General features: G+C 41.4%; 1 protein-coding gene across 10 annotated transcripts in view; it reads left to right on the top strand.

Annotated features, from left to right (window-relative positions):
- The window catches only part of xirp2a (xin actin binding repeat containing 2a), a 76,019-nt gene that overhangs the window by 42,026 nt on the left and 13,382 nt on the right, over positions 1 to 20,611 (top strand). For 9 of the 10 annotated variants that reach the window (XM_030409578.1, XM_030409586.1, XM_030409585.1 and 6 more), the window contains 3 exons: positions 10,581 to 10,738; positions 17,715 to 17,852; positions 19,824 to 19,910. In XM_030409578.1, the coding sequence (XP_030265438.1) occupies positions 10,581 to 10,738; positions 17,715 to 17,852; positions 19,824 to 19,910 (383 nt within the window). Of the gene's footprint in view, positions 1 to 6,539; positions 6,718 to 10,580; positions 10,739 to 17,714; positions 17,853 to 19,823; positions 19,911 to 20,611 lie in introns of those variants that run through there. The other variant, XM_030409587.1, reaches the window with a different exon arrangement.

Below are 20,611 nucleotides of genomic sequence, written 5' to 3'. Positions count from 1 at the left end.
AGTGTCTTGAAACTGGGTGAATGGTGTCTCTATCACTTGTTTCGGCACTGTGTAACTTTAGTGAGAGGGAAGCATCAAAGCGTAACACACATGGTTACTTCAACATACATGTTTTCAACACTGTTATGACGTGATGAGTTTCGTTTGTAGTTAGCACCTCTGGTAAATTGTGACAGACCTGGGATTGTTTTTACGACGGTGTTGTTGCGGTCAGAAACTGTGGGGGGCGCCAAATCACACCAAATGTCAATTTCGACAAAAGGTTTCTGTAATTAAACAAATTCATTGCTGGTAACTCAGCTACATTCATATTTACAAGTGATTCAGGTAGTTAGATTACATTTTGTTGCCTTATTAAATGTGGTTAACGACTAAAACTACAGATTTTGGCCATAAAAGGAAAATAAAACTTGATTATATTAGGCCTAGATGCCAAGTAGTCATACAGGCCGTTTAATATGTTTCTTGGCAAACTCCTAACTTAGTGCAATACCCCCACCCGGACCTTTTTGCACTTGATGCATTAAACTCCATTAAGTGGCTTTTGTTGAATTACATTTTGTAATAACTTCATATATGTATTGTCAAACTAATGGTGTCTTTTTATATACAGTGGTTTGAATTTTTTTCTAAAAAGCTTTAATGGATTTTTCCTGTCCTCTGCTGTAGTTGAAGTAATTCCCCGACACTGCAGGTATCACAGTATGTTAGATATAGAATCAGTTTTTACTTTTGTACGTGAGAAAAATAAATGGAATAAAAAAACCTCAGAAATAGTACAACTAGATTTCTGTAAAAGTATATCTATTTGTCAAAATATCCAATGATAATGCTGACATGCTAATGTCCTGTTTCTGATTAATGTTAATATTCACCAACATCTGGGAAAAAACATCTGGCTCTTTAGCTGCTCTGTTTGTCTGTCAGGCACTGTACAGGCTGTACAACCAAAACAATAAGCTAAAAGGCTCTAAAAAGGGTTATGCAAATACTCACATGATCCAATGGATGTACTTTTTATGAGTATGAACAAAGTGAAATGAGTCAATTTTTTGTACTTATGATGAAGTAAAATCTGCATTACGCAGCTGACTGAAGTTTATTCACTCGAGTTTATAAAAAAGTTTTCGCTCACTTATCAGAAACAGTCGGATGTAGCTCAAGCTGAGGCTATTTTGTAAAAAGTTTTCCTATGAATACAAAATATATCCACTTCTGATCAGCCCGCTTCACTTTCAGGCTTGAATTTACAACTTCTGGTTTGTCGCACCCACTACCAGTGTACCGTGTCATCCATACTAAAAAGCTCCATAGGGCCGAGGGAACTGCAGCTGGGTGATATCTATCTGTGGGTTCATCGCTTCACATACAAGTAGTCATATCATATATATCTTGTGTTGTGTTTTAAAACCCTTCGTCTTCTTTTTCATCGTCCTCCATCATCTTTTCCATGCATTGCCAACAAACATCACAACAGTGCCGATGGAAATTTGAGAGAAAAAAAACAGTAGCGAGCGAGAAACCTAAAGTGATGGAAGCGTTGACAGGCGTCAACGTGGTGTCAAGGTGACATGCACACATACATGAACTCCACCATGTATGATCACGCGCCTCTCCATCTCTACCTGAGATCAGTCTGGCTTTCCTGTCGCCCTAAATCTCCGCGCTGTGTCTAAAACTGGAGCTTCTCGTCGATCCTGTGCGTTCCTGTTGTCTTGACTGAGTGACAGCTTTTGTGTTTGCTGACAGGTTGACACACGAACGCTGCATAATCTGCCAGGTCAAATGACTAACGGTGGTGACGGGGGGGTGGGTGGGGGCTTTGGGAGATGTTCCCCGCAAAGCCACAATGTTTAAATAAAGCTGCGGCGGCGGTGTAACGACGCTTTAAACAGATGCAAAGCTCAACTCTAAATCTCCGTGCATGCTGCTCTTTCTAAACAGGCAACCTTGTTTACTTGTTTCCTCTCGTATTACACCGGAATCACCACCATGAAACTGTGGCTGGCTTTGTGTCACACACAATAGCTGCACAGGGATGCTTTTTGTTATATATTTAAAAGTTGTTTGCGTATATATTTATATTAGTCTGCGGCTGATCACACTAGTCAGACACACTCAGCCCAAGAGAGTTTTTCAAAGTGTGCGAACGCTGCCACTTGGACCTGGATTTGCCAAAAGACTGTTTTTGTTTTAATTAATCTCCTCCCAGATTTGCATGCCAAATGATGATGTCTTCATAATGCTGTCCTCGGGAAAAAACAAAGATTTTCCTCCTGTCGGTTTCTGTGGCTATTATGGGACAAAAATTAGCCCTTAAGACGTTACTGATGTTTGGAAATTGAAAATTGAGGTTCGACTGTATTGTGTATTGACGTGAGGCTGGTTCCTCGAGGGGAATAAATACAATATCTATACACCGTATCGTCTCAGTAGACATGGAAATGTGTACAGTGGCTGTTCTCTGAAATCCTTGGCATTTAAACATATAAATATAATTCTTGTGTCTGATCTTTTATGTAACCTATATTCATCTTGAGAGTGAAACTATGCAAATTTTAAAGGAAAATAAAAGACAATCTCCCTCAAATTGAAATCCCGAGCAATAAAACACACCTACTCAACTTAATACACTCAGGGGTTTCGCTGGCACACTTCAGATAGTTTGTTTTAATTACACGTTTCACTGAAGTACAGAGGTGCAGTATGTAAGAATCTCAGTTTGAAACATTAAAAAAATTTACTTAAATTACCAAAATGTGAAGAAGTAACAGTTTTTAAGTTATTTCAACAATGTTTATGTATTTTGTTGCAGAGATATCCACTGAAGTTGAATGCCAACCAGCAACCCCCTACTTTCTTCCTCATGTGGCCACAGTGACCGCTGTTCGTCAAACCTATATACTCTATCTTAAAAACAATAGTTTTACATTTTTGAAAATGAGCTTGTGGCGTTCTTGCCGATGATCAGATGGGTAGACTGATATCAATCTCAGGTCTGTACAATATATATGAAGTTAGAGCCAGCAGCCAATTAGCTTAGCTTAGCACAAAGACTGAAAGCAAGGAAAGAAGATCTATCATTTACATATTTTGTGTCCTAGTTTAATCCCTTAATATGTTTTTATCTAATCGCCCGTAGCTTATTCAACTATCTGAGGGGGGAGTCCATTTCTGTGAGGACCTGTGAAAGATCATTTCCTTGTTTGTATTCTTCCCCTTTATATTTCCTTCTTCTCCTTTAAAGTTTAAAGTTCCCGTGTCAGTCATTGTTTACAAAGTAGCCTGTGTGAATGATTTAATGACCCTAAGCCGTCCACCGTCACACCACCGTCCATTAAAGATTCAAAAGCTCCTGTGCCAGCGGTGTAAACACTGACACTCCCTTGGTACCTGAGTGTTAGGCCAAAATCACAAGCTGCACTGCTAACTGAGCTAACTAGCTAAGGGGAGTTGAGTAAGAATTTTGCCACCTTTAATGTTACGTAACAAATGGCTGGTACAAATACATAAATGGAAAGTCACTGATTATAACGTTACCCCACTTAGTTCAATCATAAAAACAAGAAGAAAATACTCTCATATTTGGATCAGCATGCTTATTACATTACACTATAATAAGTTTGAAGGATCAGGAAGAGAAACATGTGAAGAGATTCTCCAACCTTGACAAGCTGACAAAGAAACATTGGGAACATCTTGACACTGCGTTCTCACAGAGAAACCCAGCAGGTGAAATACTCCTTGAATCATTAGCATTGATTAGCACATCCTGATCCTATCCTGATAAATGAGCCTCACTATTATATAATACGCAACCGGCAACCTATTTTTTTTTTTTTTTTAATCAAATGAAAGAGGCTAATCACATTCATAACTTTATTTTGTCAAAGTTATAAAACTCACCTGAATGTAGACATACTCTGGACTTCAGGTTGGCGATATTCTCAAGCCCCTTCATTAGGTATTCTACAGGAGTATGTTTATTTTCCACTTTAGGAACAGGAAATCCATGTGCAATTTCAGCGGGATTATCAGCAGAGTGCAGCTTCTCCACAAGCCTGATAACCACGCTTTTCTGTGGTCGATGTGCTGCCAACGGCGCCTCATGGGGTGGGCTCCCCGTGAACACCTAGTGTTTCATATATGAGGTCGGCAAACAGTCGTGAGTGCGTCAAATAATATGGAGAGGAAAGACATAAACAATTCCAGGGTTATATAGGCTAGATTCTCTTGTGTTGTCAAGAAGGATGTAGGTTGAAAATGAGTGAATGAAAGGGCCTCGGGCTGATCAGGCACAAACACAAGGTCAGGTTTAAAGGAGGACCTTTGCTACTGCTTCAGGGCAATGTGTGCTCAAGACAGGAAAAGGAAGTAAAGAAACAGACAGAAATAAGGGATAGGAGGGTTGAAATTAGATCTCCAATTGCCCTGCTGGAGTGTGTCTCGATCGTTAAAAGTTTCAAGCTCGATTCAGAACTGGACTGAATTTCCTCTCTTTGAGTCAGTCTGTAGTAGCTCGCTGTCCATCTGAGGAGCTGTCTTTGAAAAGAGTTCAAAGGCATCTTGATGGCAGGCTTTAAGTGTACAAGATGGCTTTTTAGACGGAGCAAGGGTTCACAGAGAAAGGTACTCGCCAGACCTCTCAGCAGTGTTGTAAATCATTCACTACCTTGAGAAACATCCAAAGTTGAGCAGCTTTTACCGGCAATATTTGAGTCAAGAACGGGCACCACGAGGACGTATCCCAGACCTGTACAGCGGCAACCCATTGAACTTGGTTTAGCAGCGATGCTATTAATGTCTGAGAGGAAGCATTGATCTAGAAGTGGTATCATAACCGTTCCCTGACACTATAAATGATGCCGAGCACATGAACCTATAATCAATAACTATCTAAGGAAATGGTATTTATATATATAGACATAGGCGAGTCAATTTCATTCCGAGCCATCTTTTTTTAATGAATGGTTTGATGTTTTGTTAAATATGCATATTTATTTTCCTCCTGAGAGTTACATGAGAAGAACTATCATCAGTATCTGCTGAACATGGAGCTAAAACCTGCAGATGATTAGCTTAGCATAAAAACTAGCAGCAGCAGGGCGAGTCTATTAGTTCCTTTGCAACTCAGGAAGGTCTTATAAAACATGATGGGACTATTCATCGACAAACAGCATCCAGGACTTACTACACTAGTTGTCAAATATATGCCCATACCTATCAATATATCTATGATACACCAATATGAAAGATTATCAGCTAACCAATATATCAATTAGCTCCAGTATTGTTTAAACAAATCTGGCAAAGTCGTAAACACTTAACCATAACTAATAAATGGTGAGTATATAGTAATTAAACATTAGTTAATAGTTAATTCACTGTTAACAAACAATAAAATGCTTTAGAAACCATTTATGAAGCATTTGTAAAGGTTTATAAACATCAGCTGGTGTTTTTTGAATGGACATATAAATGATGTCTTTAGATGAACAACAGAAAATGTATCAAACATTTACAGTATTCATTGCAAAGTATTATAAAGTTCAGCCTCATCTGTACAGTGACCACTTGCTTAAAGGTGCAATATGTTAAAAAAAATTCCAAAATGATCATCAGAATGTGAGAAAATAACAGTTTTGATGTTGTTCCATCAAAACATTGTGTTGCAGAGATATATTCACTTGAAGTTAGCATGCTAACCAGCTAGCCCCTCTCTGTCCCAGTCCAACACTCCTGTGCTAGTTTAGTTAGCCTGGGTAGTGGCATTGGCTACATTTCGTGGACTTTCCTTGTGTATTTAGATTTATTTTTTGGCACATTAGACAAAGACCGATTTTGCTTCCAGTCTTTATGCTAAGCTAGGCTAGCCCCTTATATTATCCCATCATTGATGAATCATGGCTATTATCTAAAAGTTTTAATTTGAGAGTTATGGACGTGTTGGCAGGTGTATTTTTTGCACATTGAAGCCGGACTTTGCCTCCAGTCTTAATGGTAAACTAGACTAATCCCTGACTTTGTTTCTATTTTTAGCATCCAGTCATGAGAGTGGTATTGATCCTCTCATCTAACCCTCTGAATGAATCATGAACAACGAACACGCTCTTTTCCCAAAATGCGGATCTGTTTCTTGTGCGTCATCTTTTCGGCTTTGTTGTTAATTTGTCATCCAATTATATGAGCCCTCTCACTTTTTATTTAGCTTGGTCCAATGTCTATGAAGCAGCGCGTGTGAAATCTATCTCCAGTGTGTGCTGAATCATGAAAGGCCATGATATTTACCATGCTAACAAGCAGTGATTTCAAATGCCAAGTGTCTTCCCTGCTCTCTGCCGCTTAAATGAAGGATGTATCTGCTTTCTGGTTTCGCAGTGTGGGGACGTCTGTGTCCATAAGCCCACTGTGACATAAGGTTAAGGGCATGTTGGGTACCTCAAGACTAAAAAAAGCCAACCCACATCCACCTACCCTCTTACCCGAGTCCATCCTATTTTTTACCGAGGGGGACTTCTAAAATAAAGTCAGCTGTCACTGGATGCCGGGATCTCACACTGCTGGAGCTGGTCTCCAAGCCTCACTGTCAGTCTCTGCCCAGAATCGGCTCCCTGTGTCGGGCGACTGAGCCCATTTACCGGAGAACCGAGGCCCTTTTCTATTCTGTTGGATTCTATTGTCCTTTGACGTACAGAGCAACCTACACACCTTTAGGAGGTAAGAGATGTACTAAGTAGACTATCGGCACATCAAGGCCGACTCTTTTATTAACATGTCAGCACAGCTCTGTTAAAGTGATTTTCCAAGTGGAGGCAGCACGATTGGAAGAAGCAGATGACATTTTAGCCGATAATGAATTGGTTTGACGTGCCCGGGCTGCGCAGACGTGATGAATCTTTGGTGTAAAATCGAGAAAAATAAATAAGATGGAGTGCAGCCGCAGTATTGTGTTGAGGTGCCGGAGTTCCACAAAGAACGAGACGTGATATGGGAGGACGTTTTTTTTTTGTGATTCCACCAGGATTTGTGCTTTCGCCATAAAACATGCATGAGCCTCTTCCTGTTTCCCTTCCGCCAGACATAACCAGCAGCCATCTGATCTGGAATATTCTGAAAGCGTAGCAAATCGGAGACAAAGTGCTTAGCCTAGCACAAGGAAGCACCGGAGGGCAATCCAGTCTCCATGTAAAGAAGTTATTTTGATAGATTTGACAGCTCAATTATTGTGCCTGTTTTGCTTTTCGTCTGTAAGGAAGAAATCGGCCTCCACGGATGACATTTCAATTAGTGTAGCTCGATTTTGGCTCTCCTTGTCAAACCTCCACCCCCAGAAGCTTTGGTCAGTAAGTAATGAACAGAAAATTGGGTTGCTTAAGGCTTCTCTTGTGAGGAGAGGGCAGAGAAGGGGGTGACACCTCTGTGATTAGCGCACTGCCTCTGCTTGACACAGATCTATGGGCTTTGATTCGGCTCGGAGCTACACAAATCCACGCCGCCTTCAAACTCCGAAATTACTCTCTTGTTCTTTCTCCTCCCTCTTTCCCGGACACTTTCTCCCCCCTCGTCTCTCACCCCCAGCTCCCCGCGCCGGCCTTCACCTCCCCGCTTCTGTGCAGGCGCCCCACCTCTGATCGCTTTAGCGCAGGCAGCGGCGAGGAGGCAGTGACAGAGAGGTCAATGGCCCTCGGCTGGGGCTCGATATAGCCACTGAGTCGTGCATACCGGCCTTCCCTGTTGACTTTCCCCGGCCTCTCCCACTTCCATTAACCCCCCCCCCCCTCCCTCCCTCTCCCAAAGCCTGGTGCCGTCACATGTGGCATTGAGGAGATAAGAAGCAAAATACCCCGAGAAGAAAATAACAGTGAGTGTGTGGCGGTAAATGCGCCTCGGAGCAATCCATCAAAAGCCGAAAATGACACAGGTTATAAGTGTAAGGCTGTGAAAAAAGTCCTGATATCAATGCCACACGGTAAACAGAGACCTGGCCCCCATGTAACGTTCAGGCGTCTCAAGCAATAAGATGTTTGAGAGCTGTTATTAACGATTATTAAACATCTGTCGGTGCCGGTACTAATTAAGGGCAGCAAAGGGAGATGGTGAAACAACTTTCAAATCGCTGAAAGGGCTCAGTCTCATTAGAACTTCTTGAATCTTGCCTCGTCTTTGTTTCCCTTTATTCCTCTTTGTCTCTCTCGCACACACACACGCGCTTCCGCGCCATAAATCTCCCTGTCACGGGGGAACATGACGCTGCAGACGGAGACGGTTTATAAAAAGGCCGGGTGCATTTTCTACCTCCACGGAGCCCCGCTTACCTCACCTCCATGTTATGCCAGCTTTGCATACCCGTCTCAGAAACCAGAGATACCCAGAGCGTTGTTGTCACCGCATGTCTCCGTCTCGGTGACAGCTCCGGGAGCATGACTTCAACGTTTATCGCGGGTGATAAATGAGAGCATTATCCTTGCGTTTCTGTCATCGAGCCTCAGGTTAGCCGCCGCCTATTCCTCCCTCCCGATGTGTTACCGCTAACATGCCGGACGTAGCAGAAAGCTAAAATTGGGGGGATGATGATGTTCATGTCACACGGCGACTGTATTAAGACCTGCTCACGCACAAATATATCCGTGCATTGTTGCAACATATTTGGTCGAAGAGGCCCGGTGACGTATTCACAGGGCTAGTTGGTAAACAACCAGAGCTGCGGAGCTAACAGCTAACGCACCATCCACCCAGTGAAACATGCTAATGCCAGTCACCCTTTTCATTTTCTCTGCCCTCGTGTCATTTACAACCCTGGCATTTATTTTGCAAGCTTGTACATCATTTCATTCAATAAAGACTTAATTAAGAAAGAGGGGGAAAAAGAGCTCTCACAAGAAGCTGAACTTGCTAACCGGCAGTTAACAAGATCGTTTTGAGCGATTCGTGCGATGCGTCGTTCATTCATCAAGATCTAAGTTAGTGAAGAGTGAATACCACTGACACTGTTATCATTGTTTATTGTCTAAGCTAATCTTTTCCACAGTAGCCGCCCCAGTGATCCAAATTTCAATTTTGTTTAATTAAAATTGTAATGGGGTTTCTGATAACTCCAACAGCTCCTCCAATTTTGAACACTTTTGCACAGCGGTTCAAATTGGGTCCCAAATGTGAACTTGGCACGAAAGATTGCAGATTTTCTCACATGACCAAATCCACCGATCCAATCTGCATTAATTAAAAAGCATTTTAAAATTGATTTATGTGGTTTACCTAACAGCTACAGACATAAAAAAAAAGTGGGTGCGTGATTTCATCATTTTGATGATATGGACACCAGAGAGGGCTAAAACAAGCCAGTGTCGTCATAGATTATAAGTAGATCGCTTGCTTTGCACAGTCAAGCATGAACGGTATGTACTATACCACTAATCTCTATACTACTAAAGCACAAGGACACCTTCACTGGGTCCATATGCATTTAAAAAGCAGCTGCTAGAAGACTTTTCCAGCAAACATCAATCCGTGGTGAAGAAGCGCTCGGGCCGACCTCTACTTTCAGACAAAGTTATACTGGCTCACATACATGTGGGGAAAAAACAACTGAAGTGCCAAGTGCGAAAACGCAACAAGGAGGAGGTTTTCAGAAAATGTCAAAAGGTTACAGCGTGAGCACGTAATGAGAGAGAATGATTTCTATTTAGGGTCCTCCTTCATCCCACGGTGTTGTTGCCCGGAGAGAGAGAACATGCCAGGAGCTAAAAGGTCCAGTGTGGGTGTATGCCGAGCCTTAATGGAGCCTTCTCGCTTTCCTAATGATGCTTTGTAGCACAGAAAAGTCAAATGTAAAATCAGTGGTCTGCTCTAATTGGCTATCCGCAGGGACATGCTGAGAAATATGAAGTATCATAAAGTAGTGCTCTGTGATTGATGAGCGTTCGGCCTCGGTTTCATGTCGATACTTGTTAAGCATGCCTCTGGCCATTTCTTCGTTGAAACATCTGCAGTATCTGGAGGTATGCAGATATATTTAACAGAGTCAGGCCAGGATTTTCTGCATATCTGATCAGAAAAGGGCAAAAGAAACTTCAACTGTGATATTTCAGACTTTCAAGTCACCATCTGGCTACGTACAGTATTGTTCAGGAAACTGCTGTGATTTTGTAGTCATTTTGTATCGGTGTTTTTTCTCTGAAACAGATAATCCATACTGTTGATTCAGGTTGAAACAGTCACTTACATTAACAGAAGCCTTATTTATACTGTCCTTAAAGGTGCAATAATGTCAGATTTTGGTTGAAAACATGCAACATTTCACTAAAATCACCACCAGAATACGAAGAAACAACATTGCTACCGTTCAGCTGCCTGAGGTCATATTCGAGACCGCTAGCTGCAGGGCTAACTGAGCTAACTAACTAACAGCAGCTATATCTAGAAGGTTAGCGGTTACACCAATCAATATGCTTCCCCCCCATTTGTTTTGATTATGAATTCTTACTTATTGCACCTTTAAGTCAAATTACAAGGCAAGCTCTGTTGTGAGTTGACGTCGGTTGGCTCACATCTTAGAGGGCGACTTCTTTGTGTTCGTGCAGCTGCAGGCAGCGCAAGTAGATCCAGGTCAGGACCCCCCCAGGACTGGGCCCCGAGCGCCGAGGACCAGGAGACCGAGTCGGTGTCGGTGAAAGAGCGGCTGGCGATGTATCAGGCAGCCGTGACGAAGAAAGACACCAGCAGCTCCTCCTCTGCAGCGGTAAGACGATACTTCCACACGGATATAACGGGAGACAGCGGGGAGGATATGCAGGCAGCCAGGGAGGCGGCGGAGAGGAGAGTGAAGGAGTGTGTGGATCAAATTTGTTGGATTAACAATGTGACGCTGATGTTCATGACCAAATTTCCTCTTACTTAATTCTCCCCAATGTATAAATCTGCCGTCACTGAGCATAGGATAAAGGGAGGATGGCTTCCACGTGTCTCTGGTGGGATGGTTGGGATTATTCATCGGAAGTGTCATGAGGCTCAGCGCTGCACAGGAAAAGAAAACCTATAGAGTGTGAGCAGGAGTCGGGAGAAATCATCTAACAGTCATATAGGGCTGCTCTAGTGACTTATTATTCAATTTCCAACATAAATATATTAAATTATAAAGACGGGTTCAATGCGAAAGCTTCTACCAGTGGGAGAGAGTGTATGGGTAAGTTTAAGAATATAAATATTTCATGCTACTTCATACTGACGTCTGGTATTTTACCACTTAAAGGTGCAGTGTGTAGGAATTAGGGGGTTTTAGAAGAGTGTACTGACAGAAATAGAAGTATAATCTTCATGGATATGTTTAAGTTAGTGTCAAAAACCCTGAAACAAAGAATTGTTATGTTTTTGTTACCTTAGAATGTAAATACCTTTTGTATTTACTGAAGGGGTGGGTCCTCTTTCCACAGTTTTAAATCAGTGTTTGTTAGTCATTGCCATACAATTACTTTCAATACATCAGTACATTTAACATCAGACTTATTAAGACTTTCACTCTCGTACTTTTTGGTTGACATTCGCGACAAATACTATCATTCTTTAAAGGTGCAATATGTAAGAATTCTAGCTTAAAACATTCACAACTGAAATGATTGACGGAATTGTAAAGAAATAACAGATTAAAGTTAGCATGCCTGAAAACCTCATCCTCCTCCTATCCAACCAGTTTAAACACCAGCAATCCCCTGGTTGTCTGGCTAGCTGCAAAGCTAACAAAGCTAAAAAGCTATCAGTAGCTACAGTCATGGATGTATAGAAATGATACAGATAGCAGTTACTTTGATGGTGATACGCTACCCCTAGTTGCTGGGAGTATGAATTTAAAGATGCCAATTCTTACATATTGCACCTTTAACACCGTACCATTCTGCAGAACCAGTGCTTTTACTATTTAGTTTAGCTGATAAAACTTCTGTACTTTTACTTCAGCAGCATTTTGAGCGCAGACCTTTTGTTTGACACTGTTTAACTGGTACTTAAAGTATCTGAGTATTTGTTCTAGTACTGGTCTTCAAACAGGTATTCATCATTATAATATGACTTCAACTACAGCAGCGCAATTTTGATTCATGTAACGTCACTACTGAATGTAAAAAGTAGTTATTGAGGCTGTGTTTTTATCAACTGAACTACATTTGAATTACTATTCAGATTGTTAATTATATCGTACACGCTGATATTTTCAGAGTCAGAGTGATAACGTGAGAATACGCTGGCACACATACACACTCATCTTGTTCCCAGAGAAACAGAGCACAACACTGCTAATAACCATGTCCGAGTCATTTTAACTGCAGAGGATGAGAAGGAAATGTGTACTTTGCAGCCAAAGTCAGACAAACCCACACGGGCAGGGAGCACATCAGCAGGCCTTCACACATTTTTCCTTCTTTTGATTAAACAGACAGAAACATTCATGAATATCCTTGAGTCATTAGTCATTACCAAGGACCAGAAAGCCTCAGCGGCTTTGAAGAGCCTGCGCGCACTTTATAAACCCAATAATTCAACTGTGTGAGCAGTTAGTCAGCCAAGGCCAATACACTGAGTCAGCTCACTATCTTAAAATCAAGCTGCTGGAAAAAGACTGTTAACTGTGGGCGACAGCCGGAGCACGACTTGAAGGAAGTGTCACATACTGGTCTACAGATATTATTGTTATCTGTTTGAGAGTTAAAGAGGAGTTTGACATGGCCTCATAATGTCTCTAATAACTCTGACAAACTGATGAAAAACGTATCATCGTCAGGAGCAGGAAACAACAGCTGATACCATGCGTGTCAGCTGATTGGTCAGTTGCATCAGTGAGGCTGATGATGTCACAGCTTTATATTTTCTCACTGTACATGCTGTTTTTACGAAACAGGATGTCCCAGCTTTGCGTGCGTTGTCGCTTATTATGCTCCTTCAGCCGACTTCCTCCTTTGCAGCCGTAATAATTACGTTGCCAGGTTGGGTTGCCATCCAACCAGAAACGTAAATATGGGTCATAACAATCCGTTTTCGAAGTCGATCCGTGTGTTTATTTTTCTGATGAGAGTTGAATACGTAGCCTCTGTGACGGTAGGGCTGTTATATATATTTATTTTGTTTTTATGCTATATTTTTCACTAAAAGAACATTAAAGCACCATGTCAATTCAGATGTTGGAATTAATTTCATGGTGTGAAATAATCGACCACAGCCTTTCTGCAGGCCCATAACACTCTGTTGTCCTGATTTACTGGAGGACCGCGCCGAGGCTTTGTGCAGGTGCGCCAAAATAAAAGTGGCACTGCTGAAAAATACCGCTTTTGCTGCTCATGTGAATTTAAGGAGTTCCTGCTCAGAGGACATTTATACAAATATCTACTGCGCCTGATTTATCACCGCTGACTGTAATGGAGAGAAACACCGAAACAAAAGCTGCATTATAAAGTGACACTCGGCTTCCACATCAACACTAAACAGCTGCAACAACCTGCTCTTTTTCATAACTCCACATTTCTTTTTTCTCGCAGCGGCCTCCGCATAAATCTGTATTTCTGTACACTTTAATGGCTCGCAGCAGCTCCAGCCTGGTGTGATATTACGAAGAAGAAGAAGAAGTCATGATGAGATACTCCTTAAGCAGGCCGATAAATCATCTGTTTACATAAATAATCACGTCAAATGAGTTCAGAGTTGTTGTTTTTTTAGCACAAGTCTGATTTTTCACATCTGTTTCAACCACAGATGATCTTGTTGAGCTGACACCATCGGGCTGTATAAACTAGCTTTTCCGCTGCGCTCCTCTCGCAGTTTATTAAGTCTTCTCGCTTCAGCTAGCAGTTCAGCTGCTTTGCACTCCGTTGCTTTCCAGACGGTTATCATCCTACATGTATAAAAGAAGCAGCATCCATTTTTTCCCCCTCTAATCAGCACTTACAACAACATGGGACTGCAACAGCTTCATGTTTTCTATCAACTAAAGATCCTACAGCTTCAGGTGGTCCGTCTGTAATGCTGATTAAGTCAGCAGTGTAAGGTTTAACACCTCCAGTTGAATCAAACCATCATCTATGGACAGAATGGAGAAACACTGATAACTGAAAGACTATAACGAACCAGCATATGGTTCTAGCATTAGTCAGTCAGTAAAAACATATCAAAAAGACGTAAATTTGAGGTCTTTGCCCACGTTTAGACGACGTCCAGCTGAGAGCCAGAATGAAAGTTTCATCAAGCAGGCTAATAGTTTAAGGCAGATGACTAAATCATGCGATATTAAAGCTAATAAATAGCTCACCAGGTAAAGTACATGCCTCATTAATAGACTTTAGAGGTTCATACCAGGGGTTCAAACCCTTCCTATAGCTTCTGCTGCATGGAGTAAAATTTGGCAGACATAAAAGCTTTAATTTTTTGGTTTGTTTCTTTCTTTTTATGTGGCTGTTAATGTTCCTGTTGTGGTTATTTAACCAAACTAAAACACAGTATGTTTGTTAACTAATATAATCTTCTCCAACTCTTTAAAAAAAGGTATCATTTTGTGTATTCTTTGCCGTTTTGAATGTCATTTGTACGCTTTGAAACCACAAACTTAGCATTTTTTTATACAGTGCTTTTAGTGGTCTGCCTCATGTCCAATCCTTGAATCTGCTGGTCTGTCAGGTGATAAATAATCCAGCATGTAATCCATCAGGCCACACAGTGGGGTGTTTACACAGAGCGACCTGCCACCTTCTGGAGCCTTTGGACATGACGAGGCAGAACAGATGCATGCATACCGTGTGTAATAAGGCCGAACGGGCTTTACTTTACACTAATAATAAAAAAGTGGCAATAAAAACAGAGAAAATACTCAAATAAAGAAACACAATTAAAACATTCAAAACCTAATTTATAGTAATGATGTTGTTCTCCACCGTGCAGCGCTTCTTAATTTCCTCAGTATAAATGGTGATTTTCAGCGAGTGCATTAACAGTTAGCCGGTCGCAGGTCTGCATGGTAACAAGCCACTTGAGGCCGAGTTTTACAGCGGATCCAGACCAGATAAGAGGTGTTGTTAACATAATGCAGAGTGCTTTTCAAGCTGCGGTAGCACCGCAGGAAAGGGCTGCCTCAAGCGGCTTGTTGCTTTTTTTTTTATAAATGGCTGCAACACATAATTATCCCTTAAATAACAACCATGGGACGAATTCAATAAATCTTTTATATTTTTATTGATTTAATAACAGCAATAGAAACACTTTATTATTTCACTGAATGATCCTCCAGCACTCCACCGCAACAGCCCTCGGTAGTCACTGGCAAGCCTCATGTGGTCACTGCTGACAGCTGAGTGTGTGTGTGTGTGTGTGTGTGTGTGTGTGTGTGTGTGTTGGGGGTATAGTTGCCAGAGTGAATACGCACAGGAATCTTGTTTATCGTCTATACCTTTGCAGCTGTTGTCTGCTCGTCCACACACAAGTGACAAGGTGTTTAAAGATAGCCGAGTCTGTCATCCCTCAACACCGTCTACTGCAACTTATTGTACATATATCTTCTACCTGTGCGAGGCTGAAGCACAGCAACACAAACACATGGTGTTGGGCACCATCTACTACAGAACGAATGTAAAATCACACAGCACATAAGGATTCTTCCCAGATCTGATGGTTGTAGCTGGTGTCAATTGACTTTTGAAGTTTGTTTTGGCCCTCGGAGCTAAGTTTTCATCATTTTTCGTGATTCTTTGTAAGCCTCTGCAATCGCTTAGTTTCGACATTTGAACTGATCATATGAGAAAACCCGAAAAGACATTTCACAACATAAATTCCTTTAATATAGTTGCGAGTCAATACAAGTTATTAAATACATCAATTTGGGAGTGTTACCAATGTATAGAGATCTTGACTTTTTCTGATTAATGTCTGATTATATCTTATTATGGAATAGCCACAACACATTCTCATATAACTTGATAAACAGGGAATAATAAATTCAATAATGTCTTTTTTATTTAAACCATTATCTTATTTTTACTTCATGATGATGTAAATGAAACTCACAAAATGTTGATACAGTTCCTGCGGTTATGTTAAGGCACTCGCTGCACAGGGTAAGACAGGACATGTGTACTTAAAGGTGCAGTATGTAGGAATTATGGTTGAAACATTCGAACCGCTCAATGAATTTGAGCGAATGACGTCTATGTTTTGTGTGTCAAAGCACATTTAGCATGCTAACCAGCTAGCCCCCATTCCAGTCCAATATGCTGGCAGTGTAAACGACACTTTCCCAAACAACACTTCTAACTGCTTGGCTAACTGAGCTAACACTGTCGTTAGCAGCAGTTAGCGATTACTCTGGTCAAGTGCTGCTCCCTATATGTTCTGTATGAGTGCAAATTCAACATATCGTGCCTTTAATTAACAACTGTAAGAAGTCTTAATGGTTATTATATTAACATTTTGCTCAGTTCAGCCGCTAAACTAAGCGAGCTGTCTCTGCAAAGACACGACAGTGGTGTTTAAGTTTCTGTCTTGTTCTTTCAGATACAGTTCATTTAAGCACGTTATCGGCAGGTCAGATACACAATTATTCACCTGACTCCAAACACGATGAAGAGATTGGTGCACAGATTAAAGGTGACACCACGTTTGAGCCCACCTAACGCACACTCAAGCATAAATTAAGTCCGCAGCAGCCATTTTAAATGAGATATGTTGATTCCATGTCATATCAATGGAGCCTTTGTGTCCTCAAGTGGTAAAATATTGATAACACGCCGCCCTGCCAGAAAATGTCACTGGCCCCAACTCCTCCGCAGTAACTTGCAAATTACATCGTAGCCCTCATTTGCATTAAAAAGGGAAGGTGACGAGGTGCGTGTGTTCAACAAGCTCAAACACACACACACACACACACACACACACAAAGCAGCAAGAGGCGTCTCATATATATTGCAGAGTTGGAGAAGCTATATATGCAGAAGGCTACATATAAATGTTTTATCAGGAAAGTAATTGACAATCTCTAAAGGAGATTATTGCATCAAGTAGTCGGTGTGCATTCTTGCCCAGATCTCGTAGGCTGAGGAAGTGCATCCTCCATACTGATGAGGTTTAAACACTCCTCTTCTCCTCCTACTCCTCAGGATTTGTGTTTTTCCAGTTTTGAGAAATAATGCTTTCCGTACAGTAGCTCGCTAAAAAGTATTGAAAAGCTTTTTTGTTCCATTAAACTGGCTAATCTGAAAGACTACATTTTATATTGATGTTTCGCTCTCTGTTGGAGGGTGAATGTGGAAAAAAGTAAATCCATTAGAATTGGGTGCCTGCCATCTGTGCCATGTTTGAAATGTCTGCCACATATAAACACAAGAATGGGATTTAATTTAGGACTTATTTCTTTTCAGCTACAGAGGTATGACCCTCCGCCTTAAGAATTGTGAAGGAACCATCTAATTTCCATTGTAAATGTTTAAAATAAAATCACAGCATTCACGCCACGTTCAAAAGAACACCAACCCTGCTGACTGATGCTTTTAACAGCATTAGCATAATGCCTTTTCATTCACTTTTATATTTGCATAACATATTCACGATCAATAAGAGCCAGTTAGTTCACCAAGGTCACATTCAATCTCCTAGCTCTCATATAAACTGCAGGTTTGCAGTGTGTTTAATGTACGATACGTACACAGATGGAGGCCCAGGTGTGTTTCATGTTATCTGTTTTCTGCCCGCAGATGATGGATGAGTCAGAGGCGTGTTCGCTACCCGGTGGTTTGGCCAGCGTGAAGAGGCAGTTCGAGAACCAGGAGTTCGCCTCGTCGTCCTCTCAGTCGACGGTCACTCAGTTTCACTTCGAGCAGAGATCTGTTCAGGTGAGAATGTGGTCGTGTGCAGAGGGCACGAGGGGGATAAAGAATATTATTGCCAAAATGTATGAATAAATGTCGTAACTTCACTTTTCTTTCAATTTTATGTCATGACAACGCTGTGCTGATGGTGTGGTTAGTTTAAGGCACACAAAACACTTGGTTAGGGTTTGGAAAAGCCAAGAAGACATCCAGTAATTTCTTGTTTACAAACATTGAAACACAGTCTCAAACAGTGGTCTGGGGCTTGGTAGACTTTTAGCCTAACTGCAATGCCGCCACCACCATCTTTCCATGTTTCATCGTGAGTGTCGGCTCACAAATCTGCGATGTCAACGTGATATGACGTATGGTAGAATTTTTGATATATCCGTAGGACATTTTATTCCGGCCACTCGTCTGGATGAACAGTCTATTTTTATACCACGATATAGAATCAATAGCTGGAGTGGGACCTGAGATTTCTTGATGTTCACATCACATTTAAAACAGGTGAAAACATGACATTTCTTTGTAATATGTGTATTTGCATTCTTGCCAAGACTTATGCCCTAAAAAATGCCCTTGCCCTGCACCCTCCATGTCACCTCACACAGAAAAAGAGCTGCAATGATTTGTCAATTAATCAGTTAGATGATTGAAAGAAAGTTGCCGTGTATTTTAATAATCAATTAATCGTTTTGGTCATTTTTCAAGCAAAAACGTCAAATATTTACTGGCTCCAGCTTCTTAAATGTGAGGCTTTGCTGCTTTCTTTTGTCATTTATAGAAGTAAAGGATGAATCTTTGGCTTTTGGACCGAGCTCTCGGCATGCGATGCCGCTTTTTTATTACCTAATTGATTCATTGTGAAGCTTTCCGCTGAGTATTCTAACATAAACAGAATCGTTGTTTGCAACCCTACACATAATTCTGCAGGAGCAAAGCTAAGAAGAGAGCTAACGTCATAGCTAGTTGCTAGCTAGTTTTTTTTACCAATGGTAGAAGAAGGCGGCTAGCGAGAAAATACAAATGTGAATGAATCTGAGAACGGAGCTTCAATGGAATACTCATTTTTCTTCCACCTTTCTGAAGCCATCAGAACATGGAAGACAGAGTGCCGCTGTCCTGTCCGTTCACAAGCTCCCGTAAAGTGAGAAATATATGAATGCCACTGATGTGATTTACATCCTCCTGTAGCTTTTATTGGAAGAAACTTGGCTGACGCGGCTGCGGCTCCGATGCGTTCGTGTAGGTCAAATCAAAGCGGGCACCTTGAACTTTGCACGCCTGTGTGACGCTGTCATCCAGTGCGTGAGCAAAATGCCAGAACGCGTTAGCAGCCTGGGACGGGGCTGGATCTCTCTGTGAAGTAAGGTCAATGCCACCCCTCTATGATTCTCCCCATCTGCTCGTTCAGGCGGGAGGCAGTGTGGATTCGTCGAGCGCACACAGACCTCGCTGAATGCTAAATTTTACATCAGGGTTCTTGTGGGGAAGTGCCTGTTTGATCGAACTACTTTCCCCTGAAGTTTTTCTACGCAGGTGTAATATCTGATCTGGTTGTCCATGAGGAAAAGATGTTATCATTCTGACATAAGTGGTTTCGGAAATACAGAGCATCCCCATCCTCCATGTATCTTTCATGTTAACAGCAGATGATACAAGCTCAAATATTACATTTCTCTTTCATCTCGTTCAAATTGCATGAATCTCACTGGAGGAAATGGCTGATGTAGATTTGTGCATTGCTTTTTTTTTTTCTCTCTCCAACACGGAAATTCTCTTTCACTCGAATTTTAAAGTTAGTAGTTCCCGAGGAGGCAGCGCTGTGATGGGAAAACGTGGTTCTGTGTTTTAATGTTTCACAGCACAATATGACTTATTCTCCTGCTGTTTCTTAGAGCTCACAGTCAGGAACATGGAGTGTGTGTGTCTGCGCATGTGTTTTCAATGTGAGAGGGATTCATGCTGTCCCATTTCTCTGTGTTTTGACAGGAGATGTCCAGCTCCTCAGAGGTGACAGTGAGAAGCAGTGCCAGAGAAGTCATCCCCACTACAGCCCTCTGTCATAATCAGCAAGAGGTACTGGCTGTTCAGGGCCGCTTACACCAAGAACTATGAAGATAAACAGCTAGAGTTGCACTCAGTAGAGTGTATACCTCTGCCCATGAAAAAAAGATCTTGCATTGTTAATAAATGCTAGATAAAAAAAATCTTAGATCCGTCCCTTTATCCAGATCTGCACCAAAAGTTAATGGATTCATTCTTGGCCAAGATCAGTTCACCAGTTTTTGTGTAATCCACCCAACCAACCAACTAACCAACCAACCAAGTAACCAAGGCTATTATTTAGCTTGATTTTTTGGGCTATTTTAATGCAAATAATACCTCCTTTATGATGGCATTTAGGAAACACTTTTTATTCTACTTTAAAAACCCAGTCTTGGTTATTCATACGCACTGATATCAAGTATATTAGGCTGAAAATACACGTAGAAAAATGTCCTTTCATCTGCAAAATTGTCTTTGGTGCTGATTGGTCTCTGAAGGTGTTGTGATGTCCTCTTTGATGATCGCCATAATAATTGTTGCAGAATCAGACAAAGGTATGAATAAAATGTGTCTTCAAAAGAGTACTGGATTCTTCTATCTCCTCTCGTAAAAGCGTTTTCAAAACCAAATCCTTCTGGGGTTTTTATGCCTCCACGCAGATGATGGACGTGACCAGAGGCATTATGTCCGCTGGTTGTCCATCCCATTCTTCTGAGCGTGATACCTCAAGG

Source organism: Sparus aurata, chromosome 24 (genome assembly GCF_900880675.1).
Source record: "Sparus aurata chromosome 24, fSpaAur1.1, whole genome shotgun sequence".
Classification (NCBI taxonomy): domain Eukaryota; kingdom Metazoa; phylum Chordata; class Actinopteri; order Spariformes; family Sparidae; genus Sparus; species Sparus aurata.
The sequence above is the reverse complement of the archived record's forward strand: the minus strand, read 5'-3'. Positions and strand labels throughout refer to the sequence as shown.